The following is a 23,942-nucleotide window of genomic DNA, read 5'->3' as shown; positions in this document are numbered from 1 at the left end:
TATAATTTGGGGACGTTCAAACATTTGCTTCTTGTGTTAGCCTGACGTTCTCTCTTTCACACTATCTCTCGCTTCGTTAGTGATGAGTGATTCTGATATATTCTCTCTCTCTCTCTCTCTCTCTCTCTCTCTCTCTCTCTCTCTCTCTCTCTCTCTCTCTCATTAACACCCCATTTTTCCCAATATACCCCTGAAGTCCCCACATTTATCCTCATCATCCCAACTTTCCCATCATCATCATCACTCACCATTTTTAAGCCTTGCCAAAAAAAAATTTCCTTTTTTTCTTTCAGCCGTGGTGGGTGAAAGGACCACGGAGGGCGGAGGAGGTGGAGGGGGAGGAGGGGGAGACGGGGGAGGAGCTGGCGGGGGAGGAGGGGGAGGGGGAGGAGGAGGAGGAGGAGGCCTGAAGATGAGCACTACGACTCAGGCAAGCTTCAAGACGGGCCTGAAGGGAGCCAGCCAGGTTCAGGTGAGCCTCAACCTGATCAGGGCTGCACAGAGGGAGCTTCAGTTCCTCTACTTCGTCAACAGTCACCCGGCGCTCTACCAGGGACCCCTCGTCAAGAAGGCAATAGAGAGGTAAGGAATATAGATGTTTCTGTGGCCACATATCTTTGTAAGTTCTGTAGCTTTAATATATAGAGTTATTGGCTATTCACAAAGGGAAGACAAGCCTAATTATTGATGAAACTTACGAAGCACATGAAGAAGATACAGCATGTCTCTGCCTTTTTGTATCGTTGTATCATTGCTGACGGCAGTGTGTAATGTGGGATGTAGGCTGATCACTTCCCATAACCATACTCGTTCCCATAACCCTTGAACTATGGGTGAAGTGTATGGTCTGTCACTCTTATTCTTCATAACTGTTCATAAGAAATTTAGAGCTTGCCTTCCCTACGTGATTTTGTTTTTAAAGCATATCTCCGTATATTTTAACCTTTGCACTCGGAATTTTCTTTACATCCTCGACATCGAACCTGTCTCTTCAAAGTATTAAAGATTGTATTTGAAGTGTAAGTCTGTCTTCAGCCTATATCACAGTTCTTACAGCTAGTGGCTCTGAAAATTCTCTCTGTCTTCATCATGTAGTTCTGTTTTTATCTGTCTGCAGCATCGAGTTTTGTTTCACATATTTTGATCCTACAGCTCTGTATTTCCTTATTTCCTACCTGTAACTCTGTACGGACTTAGAACTGCTTATTGAGAAAGCCATAGAGAGAAAAAGAGCTCTGTATTTTTTACCTGTTGCTCAATATCAACTTGTGTCGCAGGAGGGAGGTCAAGTTAAGCCTCTGTCTCTGAAGCTGTCCTGTGGTGAATCTGTTTAGACCTTAACATTGTTGCCAACTAATTTTTGTTCTTGTTTGGGTAGTTATTGTAGAGTACTCTTTGGAGAGAGAGAGAGAGAGAGAGAGAGAGACCGGTGTGTGTGTGTGTGTGTGTGTGTTTGCGCGCGCAGTGACACGGAACCGTCCATACTGAATTAAAGGTGCGTCTATCTCTCTCTCCCTCTCTCTCTCTCTCTCTCTCTCTCGTGTGTTTGAAGCGAGTAATTTTATAGTGATTTCGACGTGATTTGAAAAGGACTTTACTGCGGTGATCTGGAGACGTGATATTGAAGTGACAGATTGCAGTGAATTCGACGTGACATTACTACAAAGATTACACCATTTTGGGCGCGATTTTGAAGTGACACATACGGTGACTATAGAATTTATTTTAAGGTTACTGATTCTTACGTGATTTTTAAGTTAGATGTTTAATAATGCCGTGATTTAGATGTGATTTTGAAATGATGTAATATGAGAGTGAGCTTGACGTGAGGTTGAAATGGCACTGCGGTGAATATTGAAGTGAGTGAGGTTCAACGGCATCGTTTTGGCTTAATTTTTTTAGTGCTTCGGATGCGATGTCAGAGTTACCGATATTAAAAACGCTGTGATTTTGAAGTGATTTAGAAATGATTAGAAAATGTGTCATTGTTTAGTGATTTTTGGCGTGACTTCATAGTGACTCGTTAAACTGCGCTAATTTGAAAGTACCTAATCTAATACTATAATGATTTTGACGTGACACTAATTATTTTGAAACGTTTTATTTATTCATTTATTTATTTACTTTTTTATTTCATGGGGTTGAGTTAGACTTCCTATGGCGGGTCCGCAAAAGCCAATAGTTTTAAAATTGTTGGGGGCAAATTGCGCTTCCGGGGTAGAGTTTATCTTTATGACGTAATATTCACCCACATACACATCGACTCACACGCGAATACGCACACGCACGTACAGTCACGCACACACATACACCTAAGCACAACTACATATAGGGAAGGGTTTATCTTCGTACATGGAATAGTTACGTACAAATGGGAACTAGTTTACGTGCACACACACACACACACACACACACACACACACACACACACACACACACACACACACACACACACACACACACACAGTCATCAAAACATCCAACTCATTCAAACTCCCGTTCTTCCCTCTGGCATATACCCAAAAACCCTATCATCCTCCCCTCCCCCCTCCCTCTAGTTAACTTCCTCTTCTCCCTCTCCCCTTTTCCACTCTGATGACTCCGTTGTTGTCTCTTCCCCTGATAATACTCAACTCTTCACTCAAACTTTTGCCTCAGTTTCTACCCTGACTGATTCCTCCATCTCTTCCTTCTTTTCATCTTTTATGCTATTGTACTTCCCTTGTAAATGTTTTCTTGTAATTTTTTGTGTTATTTAATATGTATTTCCATTACAATTGTTCTCTTGTGATTTCCGTTTTTTTTTTTTTTTACGTATTTTCTTTACAAATGTGTCTCGTCTTTTTGTTTGTTTTTAATTTCTTTTACGTAGGAGTTTTCGTTCCTTTCTTCCCCTTATCCCTTTGATATTTAGAAAAAAGGAACTCAAGGAGACAAGAAACGCCGAGGGTATTTTGAGATGTAAGACTGAGATAAATATTGATAGTTTAATATGCCAGTAAAATCTAATATACTATAGCACTAGCCATGTGTGTGTGTGTGTGTGTGTGTGTGTGTGTGTGTGTGTGTGTATGTGTGTGTGTGTGTGTGTGTGTGTGTGTGTGTGTGTGTATATTTTGGGCAGCCGAAACTACTCATTCAAATCGCACCAAAATTGGCACAAAAATCGCAAAAAATTCGCTGATGTGAAAAAACTTGGTCCCATCATGATTGAAAAACTTTTACTATATTTAATGAGCGATCACATTTTGACCAAAAAACGCTGCTCCAGGCGCCCGGCATAGGATCTGTGTAGAATTTTTTGCCCATAGGCACAACTAAAATAAACTATACCAGCGCGAGAGCCCTCCGCAGAGCAAGTGCGAGGGGCCCGAAAGGCCCACGAGCACTTGTACTTGCTATAGAGGGATCGGATGAAGCTGGGAATGAAAAATTAGGTACAAGTGAAAGGAGGGATTCTATAGAAGGGCTGTTTGGAAGGTAAAGATTGGTGCCAGAATTGTTGTAAGGCCTTCAAGGTGAATTTAAGAGTTACTCCCTACAGAACCTTACCAGAAGAAACAAACTGTACTCTTTTTACTCAAACTTGGCCTAAAATTCTCATCCCTCCATCTTGAATGCTGAGTTTTAACAATAGATTAGCACTAGAATATGGTGCTAGTCACGAAGCTGTGCTTGGAAAGGATGTAAACAGTTAGATGTTAGATAAGGTGTGGAAATGGCCACTCTTTTCGGAACAGGTTGAGAGTAAACGTACAGAAAAAATGAGGGATGTAAGGTTGGCCAAATAAAAGAGGGATTGTCTAATCGGGATGTCAGAACAGAAGCCCAGTTCTTAACCCCCTTGTCTCTGCGGTTTGTGCTGGTATGTATTTTTTTTCTAGCTGACTCCACGGGATTTTAAGCTGAGGGAAATCATAGCTGTCAAAGGCTCAAAAAATAACTGAAGTAACCCTTTTTTTCTCTCCATGTTGATATTTCTAAGAATCTGATTAAGCTATTTCGAGACGATTTTGTTTAGTTGAGAGGGAGAGAGAGAGAGAGAGAGAGAGAGAGACCAATAGGAAGCCCCCCTAACTGTACCGTTTTCCGTATTAATATTGGGGTCAGATTGGTCAGAAATTACATCTTTAGAGAAAATTCTATTATTAGGCATGAGAAAATCAGATATCAGCCCTATCATAGGAAAACACGAGGGGGGAGAGGAGAGCAAAACAGGGTGGGGTGAGGGGAGGGGAGCTGGCGGGACGGGCTGGGAGTCTCAGTAACCACATTTTACACATTCTTCATTTTAATTAAGTATCCCCTTGTGATTTTTTTGTACTTTGAAGATTTTGAGCACTAGTTTGAAATTAATTTTTACAAAATTTCGGGGCTGTTTAGGTGCCTTTTTCGAAATTTTGCACTTATAATAGTTACTTTTTAAACATTTTGCTTTACCATTCAGTGATGAAAAATACTGTGTTTGGTTAAGTTCCCAGACTGAATTTTTGCATTTATAAGCATTTTTATAAAACATTGTAGCTTACTTTTCAACATTTTTTAAACATTGTAGGTTACCATTTAGTATTTTTCAAACACTAGCTTTCCATTTAACATTTTAAAACAGTATAACATTTAACATTTTAACATTATAATATTTTAAATCTATAGCTTACCATTTAACATATTTTTTTACATTGTAGCTTTCCACTTAACACTTATAAATATTGTAGCATACTCTTTGACATTTGTAGCATTGTAGTTTACCATTTATCATTTTTCAACATTGTAGCTTACCATTTAACGCTATAAAATGCTCTACTAAACAGAATAATGGAGCACAGAACATTACAGCTGTTTATACACCGCCCCATAACGAACAAATACAGAGCCAGATAGAGAGGATGAGGAATGAGAGACTGACTAGGAGAGTGTATGTGAGTGAGGTGGAGGGGGTGAAGGAGGACTGGGAGACCGAGGATGAGATGGAGCAATGGGGATGGAGAGGTATGTGAGAGAAAGGGTGTGAGTTGGAGAGAGGGCATGTTAGATGGCAGAGGACAGGGTGACATGGGGGCGATTTGTTTGTGGCCACCTCTTATGGGATTAAAGCGTCTGGCGACAGATAAATCGGTAGACAGATGGATGGATAGACAAATGAATGATTGGGTGGATGGATGGATGAATAGACAGACAGACTGATAGACAGATAGATAGCCAGAACTTAAAACGATGATGTAGGTAAGTGTTTGGTTGGAGTGGCAGGTTTAATTTTGAGTTGTGGGGTGTTGGTGAATTATGTAAATGAATGGGACCGATACAGACAGTAATTATGAGGCAGCACGAGTGGCGTGGGATGGAATGGAGTGGGGATGGGTTGAATAGAGTGGAATGAGGGTGGAGTAGAGTGGAGTGAAGTGGGGAGGAGTGGAGTGGTTTGGTGTGGTGTGGAGAGAGATGGAGCAGAGTGCAGTGAACTGGAGTGACGTGGAGTGGGTAAGGCGGGGTGGGGTGGATTGGAGCAGAGTGGCTTTGAACACAGTGAAATGAAGTGGCATAGAATAAAGCAGACTGGAGTGAAGTGGAATGACATGAGTAGAGTGAAGTGATTTAAAACAGAATGAAGTAGAGTGGAATGGCGTGCATTAGAATGAAAGAGTAGAATGAGGCGGAACAGAGTGATATTGAAATGAAGTTAGCAGGTGGAGTGCAGTGGAATGTTGTGGGGTAGAATGGTATGTATTGGCTTGAAGTGGAGTGAATTGGAGTGGAATGAGTTGATGTGGAATGGAGTGGAGTGTAGCGATATGGAGGAGGATGTTTTGGAGTGGCATTGGGAAGCTGGTTAAGTTGCGTGAAGTTTGAATGTCTCTCCCTGCCAAACCTAACCCTCCCTTCTCCTCCTCCTCCTCTTCTTTCCTCCTCTTCCCCCTTCCTCTTCTACTACCACAAAGACGACTTTTGTCTTAGGCTTCTACAGAGCACAGACGATTTTGATAAGATTTTGAAAACTGATGATGTAAACACACAAGTGAATATTTTTGCTGATACTTTTGTTAATTGTTTAAATGCCTGTGCTCCTTTTGTAACTAAGGAGATTAAAAGACCGTTAGCACCATGGATGAACGATTGTATACGGCAAGCTATGAGCATTAGAAATGATACTCATAAAAAACTTAAATCTGATCGACATAATATAGCTCTTTACGAACAATATAAACAAGAAAAGAAGCTTGTTAAAGCTCTCATTACAGAGGGGAAAGCAGACTACTATCGCAGTCGGTTATGTAATAGCAGAGGCAGCACTTCAGCGACATGGAAAATAATAAGAGAAATTATCCCAAACTGTAAAAGTAACTCGGACGGTTACAACTGTGATAATAAAAATAAAGCTGACGAATTCAATTATCATTTTGCAAATGTCGGTAAGAAGACGTATGAACGAACACAAGAAGTCCTCCATGGTGAAAACGTGTCAGGTTCTATCAATTCTCCAAATATAATCTCAAGTGAATGTAATCTTTTTAGACCTCATCCTGTAGATACCGACACTATCATTCTTACGATAAAAGGCTTAAATGAGACTCGTTCTGTGGGCTCGGATGGCATTTCACTGAGATTTGTTAAGGACGCACTCTGTGTTATAGCTTTTTACTTAACCTGTATTATCAATACTTCTGTCGCAACAGGCATTTTTCCTACAGCCTGGAAACATGCATTGGTACTTCCTCTCTATAAAAGTGGTGATGTAAATGATGTAAGCAATTACAGACCAATCTCACTATTGCCCATTGTCTCTAATACTCGAAAAGGTTGTTACCAATCAGCTCATACACTTCTTGGAATCTAACAAATCACTGTCTAATACCCAACATGGATTTCGTCCTAGATTATCCACCGAGACCGCTCTTACTGTCATAACAGATAAAATTATATAATAACATGGACTCTAAGCAAGTTACACTGTTAACCTTGTGTGACCTCTCCAAAGCTTTTGATAGTATTAGTCACGACATTCTTTTAAGTAAATGTGCTAAGCTTAATATTGACTGCTTCTGGTTCAAAAGTTACCTAGAAAATAGGACTCAATCTGTCCGCCTGAGCAACACTATATCTGATAAATTGAATGTAGCTTACGGGGTCCCTCAAGGCTCAATCCTTGGTCCTGTCTTGTTTACCATCTATGTTAATGACCTTGCTGAGAGTATAAATGGATGTTCTTTGGTGCAATATGCTGATGATACCCAATTTCTCCATGCTGACACTATAAATAATCTCGAGGCTCTTATCTCCAAAACAGAAGGAACCTTACGGATTGCAAAACATTATTTTCTTAGAAATGGACTTATGCTAAATTCAAGAAAAACACAATGTATCTTCATAGGTAATAGACGATTTCTATCACATATTCCTCCTAACACTGTCATAAATTGTTCTGGTGAGCACATTTACCCGAGCACTAGTGTAAAAAATCTAGGTGTCTATATCGACAGATATATGCTTTTTGATGTGCATATTATTGAATTAAATAAGAAAGTCATGGGAACACTTATGTTCATAAATCAAATATGTGAAAACTTTGATAAGTCAACTCGAAAAATTGCTGTACAGTCTCTAGCTCTTAGCATAATAAATTACTGTATAGGTATATGGGGTACGACAAATGATACCTTACTTCACCAAGTTCAGAAATTACAAAATTTTGCAGCTAAAATAGCTATCGGGGGAGCAAGAAAGTATGACCATGTAACCCCCATCATAAAGGAATTAAAGTGGTTAAAGATTAAAGATAAACATATTTTTGACAGATGTACCACTGTTTATATGGCTGTCAATGGTTTTTATCCGGAGTGGTATCTAAAGTTGTCCACTGTCACTGAAAACACAGCCAGTACAACAAGACAGCGAAATAACCTTTTTGTGCCTAGAGCCAGAACAAACTCTGGTGCCAGAGCCATCACCATACTAGGATCCAAACTGTGGAATAATTTACCTACTGATATCACTCATTCCCGAAGCATACATGTTTTCAAATCTAAACTTAGGGAGTTAATTTTAAGTGATTTGTAGTTGATATTATCATGTATCGAATATGACATGACTATTTTTGTCTGTGACTTTGTATACCGATTTGTAAGAATAACCATATTTTATGGAAATAAAGTATTTGAACTTCTCCCTCCCTTCTCCCCCTGCTTCTCTTCCTTACGTCCTTTTCCTCCTCCAACTTTACCTGCATTCCCTCTTACTGTTTCCTGATTTTCCATACCTCTCACTCCTTCGTACCTCCTCCTTCGCCTGTCTTTCCTCTTCCTTCTCCTTCTCTTCCTCCTCCTTCGCCTCCTCCTCCTCCTCCTCCTTCGCCTCTTCTTCCTCCTCCTTCTCCTCCTCTTCCTCCTCCTTCGCCTCCTCTTCCTCCTCCTTCCTATCCTTCATTCCTTTCATCCTTCCTCTCTTCCACTTCCCCCTTCTTCCTTATATCCATGCTTCTTCTTCCTCTCTCCAGCTTTGCCTTACTTTTCCTTCCTCTATACTTTCTTTTAACCTTCCCCTTCTTTCCCTTCCGCCATTCCTCTCATTCCCTTTTCTCTTCCTCCCTTTTCATTCGTTTCCTCTTCTCTCTCCTCCTTCCTCCCCTTTCTCCTCTTCTTTTTCTCCATTTTTCCTCCTTTCTTTTCCTTCCATAACCTTGTTCCTCTTGTACTTCTCCCTTTCTTTACTTCATTCTTTTCCTCTTCTCCCTTCTCTCTTTCCCCTACCTCTGTTTTTCCTCTTCCTTCTACTTCTTTCTTCCGTCTTTCCGCCTCTCTTTCTCTTCCATTCACCTCCACCTATTCCTGTTTATCCTCATTTCCTCGGCCTTCTTTCCTTCCCCTCTCCTGTCATTTCCTTCCTTCTCTGCATCCCTCCTCCTCTTCCTTCCATCCTTGTCTTCCTTCCTCTTACTCCCCCCCCCCTCCTCACGTAATCTTCCCTTCCTGTTGCTCCATCTTTATCATCTACCCCTCCTTCTTCTTTACATCCCCTTATCTCTCCATCTTTCGTTTCTTCCATCTTTCTGTCTTTCCTGTCATCTTTCATGCCTTCTCTCTTTCCTTCCTTCCTTCCTTCCTTCCTTCCTTCCTTCCTTCCCTCTTCCCTCTCTCCCTTTCGTCTTTACTTACCTACGTACTTAATTTCTCTTCCTTCCTTCCTTCCTTCTTTCTTTCTTTCCTTCCTTCCTTCCTTCCTTCTTTTATTCATTTATTCATTCATTCATTCCCTCTTTCCTTCGTGCCTTCTTTCCTTCCTTCCTTCCTTCATATATAGAGCTTGAAACCGTCGATATGAACCCTGAGACATTTGCAGTTGTGACGGAGGAGGGAAAAACTTCGAAAACACATAAGGAATAACGAATAAAAGCGAGAGAGAGAGAGAGAGAGAGAGAGAATAATGAGGGCAAGATCGAAGTCTCCTGTTTGTCACCAAGAGCAATTTTGTGTGATTAGTCCTCTGAGAATAGTCTCTCTCTCTCTCTCTCTCTCTCTCTCTCTCCCGTCCTCCCACCCACCCCATCCCTTTTTCCCTCTCATTTTCTTTTCCTACCAATCTCCTTTCATTTCTACATCCTTTCTCCTTTCTTTCCTCCATCCTCTCTTTTCCATCTCACTCACTCTCCCTCACTCCCATTCTTTCTCCTCTTCTCCCCTCTCTTCTCTCATGAACCGCAAAATTCACTTTTTCTTTTTTACTCTCTCAAGGCTAACTCCTCCTCCATTTTTCCTTCTCTCTTCACCAAATGTTTCCTCTTTCCCTCTCCCCCTTTCTCTCCTTCTTTTCATCTTTTTTTCTCTTATTCTTCCTCGCTTCACACTTCCCTCTTTATCTGTACCTGCCTACCAACCAACCAGCCTGCCTACCTACCTACCTACCTACCTACCTACCTACCAACATACATACATACATACGCACAGGCATATATACTTACTTGTCTGCCTACCTATCCTGCTCTCTCCCTATCTGCCTGTGTCTCAGCCTGCCCTACTGCCTCCCTGCCTATCCACCTGCCTTCCTAGCTCTAATTCGCTGTCTTTCCCATCGGTCCAACAATTCTCCCCGCTTTCCTACCACAATCCATGCTTTCCTGCCTCCCACTCAGCCTCACTCAATGTATTCCTGCCTCACTGTTTCACTTCTCTCGGCCTACCTCCCTGCCACACTGTCTTTCTGCCTGTCTCCCCATCTGCCTCCCTCCTTTTCTGGCTTCCTGTTTATCTGCATACCTTGCTGTCTGCCTGTCTCACTGACTATCTCCCTGGCTTATTGTTTGTCTGCCTGTCTCCTGTCTGCCTGCTTTCCAACCTGCCTGGCTTCCTGTCTGCTCCCTACCTCCCTGCCTCCCTCCCTCCCTGTCTCCAGTCTCACTGCCTACGTGCCTGACTGCCTGCCTACCCTCTTCAGCTCCCCCTCTGCCGCACTCACTCCTGCCTCACTGCCTTCATTCTGCTCTCGAGCCAGTTTCATTTTCCTCACTCTTTCTGCCTCACTCATTCTGCCTCACCTCTCGCACTTTCCCTCCTTCCCTTTCTCTCCCTTCCTTCCTCAGTTTTTCTTTCCATCCGTCTCTCATCCTGACTGTCCCACCATCTTCCTTCCCCTTCCCTTCCACCCTCTCACCTTCCCCTTCCCTTCCACCCTCTCACCTTCCCCTTCCCTTCCACCCTCTCACCTTCCCTCCTTCACTGCACCCTTAACTTTTCCTCACATCCTTTGCATTCCCTTTCTCCTTCCTTCTTAGCATCACTTTCCCTCCTTCCCTCCCTTACATTCCCTTCCTTCTCCCCTTCTCTCACCTTTCCTTCCTCCCTCTCTCACGTTCCCTTCTTCTCCGTTCTCCCCCTCTCTCACCTTTCCTTCCTCCTTCCCTCACATTCCCTTCTTTCTCCTCCTCCCTCTCTCCCTCCCTCCCTCCCTCCCTCCCTCCCTACCTCCCTCCCTACCTCCCTCCTCACTCTTTTGTGACATACCGTACGCTACATTACATGCCCTTCCCCCCCATTCTCTCTCTCTCTCTCTCTCTCTCTCTCTCTCTGCCTTACATTTCTCCTCATTATCTAATCCTTGCCTTTTTCACCATCTGCCTGCCTTCCTCTCTTCCAAAGTGCTTACCTACTTTCCTGCCCAATTCCCTACCGTACTCTCCCCCTTCCTGCCTGCCTTCCCTCGTGCCTCTCTCATTCCCCGCGTACCTACCTTTCCCATCCTCTTACCTACCCATCTACCTACCTACCTGCCTGCTTACCTATCTACCTGCTTACCTTTCTACCTGCCTACCTACCAACCTACCCTCCCACCTACCCACACACCTACCTATCTGCCTACCTACCTACCTGGTTTCCTCCCTGGCAACCATTGTCTCTCTCCACGTGCCTTCCTCCCTTTTTCCCCATCTACGCACCTCCCTGCCTCTCTCTTCATCCGCCTCCCGTCTCTTCTCCCTACCTACCTACCTACCTTCCTTCCTTCTTTCCTTCCTTCCTACCTTCCTTCCTTCATTCATTCATTCATTCATACCATCCATTCTTCCATCCATCAATCTGTCCATCTGTCCATCCATCGATTCATGCAAGTTTGCATCCATTCAGCCATCCATCCATCCATCCTTTCCTTCCATCTTTCCTTCCTTCCTTCCCTCCCTCCCTCCTTCCTTCCTTCCTTCCTTCCTTCCTTCCTTCCTTCCCTCCTTCCTTCCTCCCTCCCTCCCTTCCTTCCTTCCTTCCTTCCTCCCTTCCTTCCTTCCTTCCTTCCTTCCTTCCTTCCTTCCTTCCTTCCTTCCTTCCATCATTCATTCATTCATTCATTCATTCATTCCATTCGTCCTCATCTCCCTTCCACTCCCCGTAAATGCCAACCTTCCTCTCTCCACACCTGTCTACCAACCTTGTTCTCTCCCTCCCTACCTACCTGTCTTCCTTACTCCCTCCCCCCAGACTACCCTGCTCTCCCTTTACCTTCTCTTCTCCCCTCATCTCCTCTCTATCCTTACTTACTCCCCTCTCCTACCCTCACTTACCTACTCTTCTTTTCCCCTTCCTGTCTTTCACCTGCCTACCTGCTTGCTTCTCACTCCCCTGCCTGCCTTCCCCTTCCCTTCCTGCCTCCCCCTCCCGTGCCTGCCTCCCCCTCCCCTGCCTTCCTTCCCCTCCCCTGCCTGCCTCCCCATCCCTGCCTGCCTGCCTGCCTGCCTCCCCTTTAAGGTGAGGCAGGGAGGCAGGCAGGCAGGCAGTAATGGTATTATGGCGTGTCCTCTTTAGGCCCTCCCAGGTAACCAAATCTTACCCACGAGCCAGCCCTAACCACCGCCTCACTCACTATCCCACTTTCTCACACTTACTCACTCACTTATTCGCTCGCTCAGTTTTATGCACTGGGTTACATTCATTCACTCTCTCTCTCTCTCTCTCTCTCTCTCTCTCTCTCTCTCTCTCTCTCTCTCTCTCTCTCTCTCTCTCTCTTTCATTTATTCAAGTTTACACATTCTTGTTAGCTCACGAACTCAGTTGCTCATTTTAACTCTCTCACTCTGTCTCTTTCACTCATTATCTCACTCTCTCACACTCAGTCTGTCCCTTACTCACTCATTCACACATTCACTCATGCCACGTTGCTTATCCACTCTTACTCTCTGTCTCATTCACCGCATTAGCTCACTCACTAACTCATTCTTACTCATTCATGTTGTCACTTGCTTACTCTTCATGTCTGTCCGTCTGTCTTGTCTGTCTGCCGTCCTTGCTGTCTCTGTATCTGCAATGTCTCTGTCAGTGTGTTTTTGTACCATGCTGTTTGTCTGTCTGCCTTTTTCTCCTGACTGTCAATGTCTGCCTTGCTGTCTGTCTGTCTGCTTATATGCCTTTTTTCAGGGTCTTTCTGTATACTTTCTCATGTCTGTTTTTCTCTGTGCATGGGGACGCTGCAGAGAAAGAGAGAGAATGTGTGTGTGTGTGTGTGTGTGTGTGTGTGTGTGTGTGTGTATTAATGTTTTTAAAAAGTCTGCTTGGCCTGTAAACCCAAATGAATATAATCAGCAGAGTTTTCCCTGCGGCCAAAATGTTATCATAATTATCGTTTCAAAAGTGCATCACAATACCAGACACACTCGCCCCATTTACTGTTATTACCATCAGCCTTTTACTGCATTAAAACCTGCTTCCCTGTCCCCCTTTTCCTGTCCGGCAAATACACACGCATGGGCAGGCACACGTACACATGAACACACATGCCCACACGCACACTCGTCCCCCCCCCACCCCCACACAAATATATAGATAGATAGATAGATGCATATATAAAGTCAGTCGTTTCAACAGAGAGAAGAGGGAAAAGTTAATTTAGAAGGAATAAAAAGACGATGAAGGAGGAGAGAGGAAGTGAGAAGGGGAAAGTGAAGGAGGGAGAGAAGAGTGAGAGTTGGAAGGATAGAAGAAAAGAGAGAAGAATTGGGGAGGAGGAAGGAAAGTGAGGGAAAGAGGAGAAAAGTAGAAAGTAGAGGGAGAGGGGAGGGTAACTAGGAGGAAGGGAAAATGAAAAAGAGAAAAGAAAGAGAGGACTGGGGAAGACAGCGATAAATGAGGATGGAAAAGTGCAGGAGGGAAAGAAAAATGGAGAGAGGAAGTAGAGGAGCGGAGGGGGAGGCGGAAGGAAGAGGAAAGTGGGGAGGGAGGAAAAAGGGGGAGTAGAGAAGAGAAAAGAGGAGAGGGGAGGGGATTGGAGGGGGAGGGGGAGAGGAAGGGGAGCGGGGAGAGGAAGGTTTTTAAATACAAGTTACTTTTTAGCTGAGGTTATGGATTCCACTTTTTTCACCACTCTGCCTCCCCTTCTCCCTCCCCCTCCCCCTCCCCTCCCTCTTTCCCTTCCTCCATTGACGCATATATGGATTCTCTCTCTCTCTCTCTCTCTCTCTCTCTCTCTCTCTCTCTCTCTCTCTCTCTCTCTCTCTCTCTCTCTCTCATCATTATTATTATTATTGTGATTACCATTCTTATTTTCATTTTATTTTTATCATCAATTTCATCATCATTTTTCCGTTGCCCTTATCTTTCCTCCCCTACCTTCTTCCTTTTCCTCCCCCTCCTGTCTCCTTTCGCTCCTCTTCCTTTACCCATTTCTCTTCTACTTTTTCTTACCTCGTCTTGTCTCTGCTTCTCTTCCCTTTAGATCCTCTGCCTTCCATCCTTCTTCCCTGTTCATCACTTCTCCGTTTTCTCTTCTCTCTTTTTCCATCCCATCTTCTCTCCTTCTTCCTTTTCCTGTCTCTCCACCCTCCTCTCCCTATCTCTCTTCCCCCCCTCCCATAGCACTACCGTCCTCTTGCTATCATCCCTCCTCTCCCCACTGCTCCCCTCCCCCCACCTCTCCTCCATCACCCTCCCAGGCTCACTTATGCAACCCCCTCCTCCCGCCTGACAATGGGTCAAGGAAGCGTGGGGCTCCTTCATAGAAAAACGATAGCTTAGGCCGGGACAGAGAGAGGGAGAGAGAGAGGGAGAGAGAGAGAGAGAGAGAGAGAGAGAGAGAGAGAGAGAGAGAGGTGTAGGTGAAGGGGAGGTTACTAAACTCCCATACTCTTTCCCTTGTTTTTTAGACCAGATTTTTATATTTGGGAGGAACGGCCCCGTCCATTTATCACTGACTAATATTTTGGGAGCAGCGAAGTGTTTCACTACCATAGACCTTGGCGAAGCCCCATACTACGGCCCTGAAGTTCCCGCATCTGTCTTATGATTGTGTACTTATTATATGATGTCTTTTTGTATGATATGACTGTATGGAGCGATTGGAGAAGGAGACGTGCACTATACTCCTTTCACTCTAACCTGTCCTAAAATTGTCACCTATCCATCTTGAATCCTGAGATATAACAGTAAATAAATATTAAACTGTGATGCTAGTCACGAAAAAGTGCTTTATGGTAAGGATGTAAAGCCATAACATCGTCTTTTCCTGCCACCGAACTTCGTGATATAAGCTGCAAAAGGACGAAAATCTGGGCCAAGTTACAGTAAAATGAGCATAGGAATTTGTATGAGAGTGGAGTGATAGGGCGAAGGTGTCAGCTGAGAGCCACGTGGATGGCACGAATGTTTACAATAAGTTATGGGTAGAATGTTTACAGTAGGATATGGGTAGAATGTTTACAGTAGAATACGGGTGGATTGTTTACAAAAGGATATGGATGAAATTTGATGGTATGATTGTGATGCTTCGGGTACATCACAGGGTATGAGGGACTGTAATCTCTCTAACACCTTTTCCTTAGCGACTTATATTTGAGTATGGCTGATAAATATCCTTTTGTACGTTATTTCTGTGGAGTATGGCGATACTGGAAGGATATATGTAACACAGAAAAGGACAGTAAGATGTAATAAATGAAATAAGGCGCATAGGAAAAAGTGATAGGGAGCTTCCTTTACTGACAAAACGTCCTTGATATAATGGTGTCTCAAGGAAGGTGGATCAAGATGCTATTTGATCGTGTTGTCAGGATTGTGTGGCAGGCGTAACCTTGTCTGTCTCTCTTATATCATTTACTACAGGTTCCTTTTTTCTCCCTTCTCCTTACATCCCTCATTCGCACCCCTCACCCCTCTCCCCTCACCCTGCACATCACCCTGCCCCTCTCCTTTTTTTCCCCCTCACCCCGGACCTTTGCTTCCTCTTCTTCACTATTTTTTTTCTATTTCCAACTCCTTTCCCTCCTTATTCCTCCCCTCCATCCCCGTCCCTGCACCCTTCCCCTTCTCCTTCTCTCCCCTACGGCCCTCTTCCCTCCCCTCCACTACCTTTCCCCTCCCCCTCCCCCTCCCTTTCCCCCCACTCCCCTCTCCCTCCCACTCTTCTCCCCCTTCACTCCCCTCTCGCCATCCCCCTTCCCCTCCTCTCAACACTAAGCCTGCCCTCGTGAACTCCCCTCTTTACCTCTGAGCTCTTCCGGTTTCTCTCTAGACCCTCCCCACCTCTCTTCCCCTTCCCCCTCCCCACCTCTCTCCCCCCTTCCCCACTCCCTTTTCTCTTCCCTACTTCCTACATGTCCCTCTGTCCCTAAAATCTCCCCATTCCTCTGTGTGTGTGTGTGTGTGTGTGTGTGTGTGTGTGTGTGTGTGTGTGTGTGTGTGTGTGTGTGTGTGTGTGTGTGTGTGTACCCCTAAGAGCCTCTGTGGCCGAGTGGTTAGCTTCGCTTACTGTGAACCTGCCAGCCCATTAGCGCCAGGGTTTGAATCCTGGTGTGGGCGGCTGGCATGGCTTGACTCAGGTGTCTATCCCCCCTTCATAGGTTGGTAGGTAAAATGAGTAACACTTGGAAAAGATAACTATGGTTACCTGGGTGATGCAGTGGCCTTGTATCCCGGTAGTTAAAGGAGATGAACACTGCGACTAAGTGCCTTTACTTTACCTTTATCACTCACTTAATTTATCTGTCTATCTCTCTCTACCCCCAGGTACGAACTACTATGGCTTCCCCTGGCTGCCAACTGCACGGAGAAGATCCTGGCGCCTCCCTCCGACGTGCACTGGGTGTGGTTCGTGCACATGCTGGCGCCACTGCACTACGCCAGGGACTGCAAGAACGTCGTGGGTACACTGGTTGATCACAAGTTGTACAAGCTCAAGGTAAGGGTACGTGGAGTTACCTAGATACACAGACCACTCAGACTTTAACATCTCTTCTTGACCATGGTAACAAAATGTCTTAGGTTGCGTCCACACCAAACTCATGCTGGTGCGGATGGGAATTATGCATTACTATAATCCGGAGAAGTTCATGCCTGCACCCGTCTGTGACCAATGGAGCCACCTGTATGGGTTACAGTGATGCAGAACTTCCGCCAGCACGCGTCTGGTGTGGACGCACTTCGTCTCTAATTACAGAAGCTTAGGAACATATCAAACCAGGATATAGATAGATGGATGGATGGAGAGAGAGAGAGAGAGAGAGAGAGTAAGCGAGTGAGTGGGTGAGTGATAAATGTTGAAAGAGAGGCGGAGAGAGTAAGCGAGTGAGTGAGTGGGTGAGTGATAAATGTTGAAAGAGAGAGAGAGTATAATCACCGTCCATCATCCAAACTACCCTGCAAGTGAATTACCCCCTGTTATTCTCCAGAGGAACCACTACAATTAGACTGTCGCCACTTATGGAACTAAGTTGAATTTTTATCACCGTGATCATTGTCTGTCGCTCCTCCTGTTGGTCTGTCTGTCTCTCTCCTTGTTTGTGGTCGTCAGTCTCTTTCTTGCCTTCTTTGTGTATCTTTTCCTCTGTTTGTGGTTATCTGGGTCATTCTTTCCTTCTTTGTGTATATTTCTGTTTGTTTGTGTTTGTCTCTGCCTGTTTGGTGTCATTTTTCTCTCCCCGTGTTTGTGTGTCTGTGTCTGTTCTTGTTTTTTTGTCTGTGTGTTTGTGTATTTGTTCCGCTATTTGTTTGTGGTTTATATCGCTCTCCTTCCGTGTTTGTGTTCATTTGTCTCTCTCCTTCCGTGTTTGTGTGCTTGTCTTTTCGATAGGCTTTGCAGTTGAGAGTCACGATACTTTGATGTAAGCACCTTGACCTTCTTCATTGGTTTTTACACACACACACACACACACACACACACACACACACACACACACACACACACACACACACACACACACACACACACACAAAGTCGTATTGTGGGGCTTGCCGCTAAGCCGGAAGGAAGTGTGGGGTACACATAAGTTCCTTCTTACATCATCAGAATAGATTGATGGATAGATAGATATATTGTTAAGGAAAATACTTCTTTAAAACTGATCCTACTAACCCCGTGTGATTGATAATGTATAATTTGCCTGTAATTTATATCCGATCATATATATTAAGGAGATATACTGGCCAATAGTCAAATATGGTATATATTTTTAAACTACGATCATTCATATGGGAATTGTCTGACTGGGAATTGGCTGTCTAGAAATCGTCAGAGTGAGGTGGTAAAACCCACTAAAAACAGACGATTGACCAGATGGGAATCCTTGAGACGAAAGAACACGCATTATGGTGGCTGAAGAACGAATAGTCTCAATGAAGCTTTGTAGATGTTTTGGCAGTCAGGTACATGGATAGAAAGACACACAGGTAGATAAAGGAAGTAGCAGTCCCACCAGGTAAGTAGGTAGGATGTTAGATAGAGGGTTAGGAGCGTACACATGGTGATAGGTGAAGAAAGTAACAGACTCTAAAAGTAGGTAGTTTCATAGGTAGACAGAATCTAAAGCATGTAAGCAGACAGGTAGATAGGATAACAGGTAGGCAGGCAGGTAGGTAGGCAGGGAGGGAGGGAGAATAACCGCTAGCTAGTTAGGTAGGAAGTCTGACATGTAGGTAGAAAACCGTACATACATTCATGGGAAAAACATAAAAGAACAAAAGCAACACTCATAAAACTACCTCTTGAACACACACCCACATCACCAGCAGCGGAGCACTACACTTGGCCAAAGCGGTTGACAGGCAAGATTTACGTGCACCACTTACCAGCATGCAAATTAAATGCTCCCTTGACGCCATGCCCCGTGCTGGCCTGAAATATCTGTGTGCCGGCCGTTAAGATACAGATTTCGTGGGTGGAGGGAGGTGAAGAAGGGTATTCCGAATTTTTTTTTTTTTACAACCAATTCGAGGATGTCTTTTTATTTTTATACTTGTGGCTACTGTAATTGGTCTGTTTTCACCTGAAGGAACTGGGCCACGTCTGCATCTTTAATACTGAGCCTTGTTTGCGTGAAAATTGACGAACCTTAGTTATGAGATAGAAATGAGTCTCCTTGGTTGCTAGTCAAATCGAGCCTGTAGTATGAGCATGGCCATCATGTGAGCTGAGAGGGGTTGGGGCTATCCGTCGCGTTAGATTCAACACGCTGTAGGCGACTGTTTTTATCTCAGGCAAGCACCCTAGTTCTGAAGGAATTGATGGACGCTACACCTACGTCCTCCCCATTTTTTAACATCATCACCAGCGTATATATTTGACACACGGGGTTGTTATCAGTCTTGCTTCCCCTCGTACCTTGACATACTACTACCAGCGCCATCTAAGACACATGCAGAATATCCCTGCCCACTCTTACGCTTCGAGATGGTCGAGGATTGGAATGTGGTTTGTAATTTCGGGGCAGGTGTGCAATTTGGTCAGTGATTCTACCCACTTGTGTCACTGCATCATGTTGAAAGATACTCACGACTGTTTTGCTTAACGGTGAGCTCATCCCCGCGGCGTGGTGATGTGTGTGTGTGAGTGTGTGTGTGTGTGTGTGTGTGTGTGTGTGTGTGTGTGTGTGTGTGTGTGTGTGTGTGTGTGTGGGAGAGAGAGAGAGAGAGAGAGAGAGAGAGAGAGACCCTAACCTGACCTTGCCCTGAGTGCCAGGAGTGGGAGTGAGTGGGAGGAAATGGAATGGAGTTGATTGTGTGTGTGTGTGTGTGTGTGTGTGTGTGTGTGTGTGTGTGTGTGTGTGTGTGTGAGAGAGAGAGAGAGAGAGAGAGAGAGAGAGAGAGAGAGAGAGACACCCTTATCTACCTTGTTCGCAGTACACGTGAGGGGTGGGGGGAGTGAGTGAGTGAGTGAGTGAGATAGTGAGTGAGTGAGAGGAAGAAGTGGAGTGGCCAGTCATCAAAGAGAGAGAGTTTAATTATGTGTAACCCAGACCTAACCTTGGCCAGAGTGAATGAGTGAGCCAGGAAGTAGAGTGGAGTGAGAGAGTGAGATAGTGAGTGAGGCTTGCTTTAATGGCTGCTCATTATCCTCCGCTGCTGTTTCACTAATTCTCTCCTTTCTGTTGACTCAACTGTGACGCACGCAAATTCACACTCAATACATGCGCGCAACGGGAAAGGTAATCCTCTCTCTCTCTCTCTCTCTCTCTCTCTCTCTATATATATATATATATATATATATATATATATATATATATATATATATATATATATATATATATCTCACACACACACACACACTAGTTTAGAATGAGGGGGGGTCTCTTAGGCAGAAAAAGAAAATAATTTATAGCACGCTTTTAATTTATGAACCCCTTCCGACAGAGGACGTGTATTATTTCATTCGTTCCACCTCCAGACGATTTTATTAAGCTGAGAAGGACCCTCTGTGCTTGGTGAATGAAGGGAAAAAAATCTGACTCTTCGTGTTCCAAAAGTCTTCACCTAGCTAGCCTAAAGAGTGCGTCATCGTAGTGCAGGGGCGAAGACGGCATCGTACACATAAAGGTTCAGTTTAGTGTACACATAAAGGTTCAGTTTAGTGTACACATGAAGGTTCAGTTTAGTGTACATAGTGTTTGATCATAAAATAAAGAGTGCGTCATCGCTGTGAATGGGTGGGGACGCCATTGTACACATAAAGATTCAGTTCAGTGTACATAAAGGTTCAGTGTATACAGAGGTTCAGTTCAGTGTACATACAGTTCAGTTCAGTGTACACAGAGTTCAGTTCAGTGTACACAGAGGTTCAGTTAAGGAGCGGTGCGTCTCTCCTCGCCCGCGCCTCCCACATCTCAGTTTAATAGCTTCCTCCTTTGCAGACAACAGGATCTGATTGTGTGGCCTTGTTTGTTTGTTTGCTTTGTTTGTGTGCCGGCATTGCTGACATACCTTCCCTTCCCTTCACACATGTACATCAGTCCATCATCATCACCATCATCATCATCATCATCATCACCCCAGCTTAGAAACCTTATCTTTCCTGTGAAAATGAATAAGTGTAACGTAGCAGTGGAGAGAGAGAGAGAGAGGTGCGTACTTTAAACACCGTGGGCCGGCATGAAATAATATTATGATGTTAAATAGGACTTACTGCCTGCCTGCCTTACCCGAGGGAGTGGCAGGGTAGGCAGGTAGGAAGGTAGGCAGAAAGTCAGGCAGGTAAGTAGGTAGGAGGGGTAAGTAGGCAGGGAGGAAGGTGGGCAGAAAAGAAGGTAGGTGGGGAGGTAAAGGGAGAGTTAGAGAGATGAGAGGTAGAAAGGTAGGATTGGAGGGAGGGTAGTGGCAGAAGAAGGCAGGGTAGTGAGGAGACAGTAAGGTAGATAGGTGGATGAAGGATGATAGGCAGATAGGTAGGTAAGTAGGTAGGTAGATAGGTAGGTTGGTTAGGTAGGTATGTTGGTAGCAGGTAGGAAAATAGGTCGGTGGGTGACTGGAAGATAGGCAGACAGACAGGCAGGTAGGTGGGTGGAATGGCAGGTAGGAGGGTAAAATAAGAGTGAGAGAGGGAAGACGGTAGGTGGGTAGGTTGAAAGGTAGGAAGGTTGCGAGAATGTGGGTGGGAAGGCAGGTAAGGGGACGGGAAGGTATGTGGAATGGCAGGGAGCCAGGTAAATGGAGAAGACGGCAATGGGTGGGCTTGGAGGTGGGAAAGTAGGTCGGGAGGTAGAATTTGGCTTTCCTTTCTTTCTTTCTTTCCTTCTCTCTATTTCTTTCTTTCTTTCTTTCTTTCTTTTTTGAGGGAACAGCTTTGTAGGCATCAGGCATTTGGTTCCATCTTCATTATAAAAAAAATATAAAGTAGGGAGGCAGGCAGAGGAATGAGGATGCAGGAAAGTATATGGGGATATAGGAAGGTAAATAGATAGGCAGAAAGGTAGGAAGTTAGGGAGAGATATGTAAGTTAGGAGAGAGCAAGGTTATTAGGAAGGTAGGTGGGGAAGCAGATTGGTAAGTAGGTAAGGAGAAAGCAAAGTTAGTGGGGAGGCAGATAGGTATGTAGGTAAAGAGAGAGCAAGGTTAGTAGGGAGGTAAGTGGGGAGGCAGATAGGTAAGTAGGTAAGAAGAGAAGAAGGTTTGTAGGGAGACAGGTGGGGAGGCAGAAGTTAGGCAAATGGGGAAGTATAAAGGTAGCCAACGGGGAGGGGAGACAGGTGTATAGGAAGGTAAGTGAGGAGAGAAGAAATCATGGTGAAGGAGACGGAAGAGATGGATTGAGAGATCTGGAGAGAGTACAGTGGGAGGAGATGCAGACAAAGAGACTCGGGGTGACAGGAGAGATAGTGAAAGGGGAGACTGACAGAAGGAGAGAGAAAAGAGAGAGGGAAGGAAAAAAGAGAGAAAGAGAAATAGAGATATAGATGTAGGGGAGGAACAAGCAACAGAGAGTGAGAGAGAGTAGAGGGAAGAACTAAGACAGGAGAGAGAATAGAGAGAAGGACTATGTTAGGACAAAGGAAAGATGCAAAGAAGATGTAAGAGAGACAGAGAGACAGACAGACAGAGAAAAAAAGCTAGGGGAGAGGGACGGGATGAGAAATGAGAGTGGGGAGAGAAAAAGAAGAGACGGGGAAATAAGAGAAAGAGACAGACGGAAGAGACGAAAGACAAGCGGGACAAGAGGAGAGAAAGCGAAAGAAACAGGAGAGAGGGAAAAAGAAAAATGGGAGAAAAGAGAGAGAGAGAGAGAGAGAGAGAGAGAGTAGGTGTGCTGGCTTTATTAATACGGGTTTATTGGCGGGGTGATGTCTACCTTTGTTTCCCCCCCTCCCCTCCCCACCACGTTCTTCCTCCCCTCTTCTCCTTCCATCCCCTCCTCTCTCCACCTCCCTTTCCTTTCTCACTTCTCCCTGCCTCTTTCATCCCCTCACCTCCCCTGCCCTAATATACTGTCCTGTGCTCTCCTCCCCACTACACTACTCTTTTCTCTTCTCTTCTCTTCTCCTTTCCTCTCCTCTCCTCTCCTCTCCTCTCTTCTCTTCCATTCTCCCTCTCTTCTCTTCCATTCTCTCTTCTCTTTTCTGCTTTCCTCCTCTCTTCTGTTCCTTTCTCTTCTCATCTCATCTCTTCCTTTTTCCCTTCTGTTCTCTTCTCTTCCTTTCTCCCTTGTCTTCTCATGTCCTCTCGTCAGCTCTCCTCTCCTCTCCCCCTGCCCTGTCCTCTCCTCTCGTCTCCTCTTCCCCCCTCTCCTCCCCTCACCTCTCTCCTCTCGTCCCGTACCCTATTTTCTCGTTTTCCCTGCTCCGCTGCATCTCTTCTTAGCTTCCTGTCACCCCTCGTCCTCTTAGCTCAATTTTTTTCTCCCAATCTTTCCTCTCCCCACCTCAACCCTCTCCATCCTAACCCTCTGCCAGCCCGTCCGACCTATCTCCCTTCTCTTCTATAATTGCTCTTTCTCTCCCTCCCTTTCCCGTGACCTATTCTTCTTTCCTCTTCTTTTTCCTCCCTTATCCCCTACCACTCTACCGTTTCTCATCCCTCTTCCTCTCCCCTCCTCTCCTCTCCTCTCCTCTCCTCCCATTCCATCTTCCCTCCTGCCACCTTTCTTCATTTTCCTCTTCATCTGCCACCTCGCCTCCCTCTCCCCCCCTTCCTCTCCATTTCGTCTTCCTTTACCAACACCACTCCCTCTTCTCCTCTCCCTCTCTACCCCCTCCCCTCCCCTCCCCCCCCCAAGTATTGGCATCAGTGACAGGCAATATCATTAAAATTGGTTACGTCAGTGGGACCGACTGAGAGAGAGAGAGAGAGAGAGAGAGAGAGAGAGAGAGAGAGATGAACAAACGTGAGTGAAATGATGGACTGAGTGAGAAAAGAATGATGATAAATGAACTGACGAATAAGTGAAGAGAGTGAGTGATGAAGTGAGTACAATTGAGTACAGTGGAAAACAAACAGCAACAGGTCTCCCACTTCTTTCGAGACGGTTTGTTATAGAGCAAGTTAAGACTGAGTGACCAATTCTCTGAGTCTGAAACAAGGATAGCAATCAGGTAGGCTCCCCTCCACTTATGAATCCTTAAGTCGGAACCGGTATGAAAAAGTGAGGACTACGATGCATCCTTTAAAAAAATCACAAGAAAATGTAGTTTATTTTAATTCGTGATGTTGTTTTGTGATTGTGTCCTCATTCATCTGTTTTGGAGAAATGATGTCAAGTAGTAGTTGAAGTAGTAGTAGTAGTAG

The 23,942-nt window shown here is 44.8% G+C and overlaps 1 protein-coding gene across 1 annotated transcript in view; it reads left to right on the top strand.

The window, feature by feature from the left end:
* LOC145412074 (uncharacterized) overlaps nt 1-23,942 on the top strand; it is a 122,857-nt gene that overhangs the window by 5,722 nt on the left and 93,193 nt on the right. Inside the window, exons 2-3 of the mRNA XM_080281992.1 lie at nt 294-582; nt 16,464-16,635. Coding sequence (XP_080138118.1) covers nt 294-582; nt 16,464-16,635 — 461 coding nt within the window. The remainder of the gene's footprint in view (nt 1-293; nt 583-16,463; nt 16,636-23,942) is intronic.

The sequence above is a fragment of the Coenobita brevimanus genome, chromosome 92 (assembly GCF_032717465.1).
Source record: "Coenobita brevimanus isolate Jiangsu-jjx chromosome 92, ASM3271746v2, whole genome shotgun sequence".
NCBI lineage: Eukaryota > Metazoa > Arthropoda > Malacostraca > Decapoda > Coenobitidae > Coenobita > Coenobita brevimanus.
The sequence above is the reverse complement of the archived record's forward strand: the minus strand, read 5'-3'. Positions and strand labels throughout refer to the sequence as shown.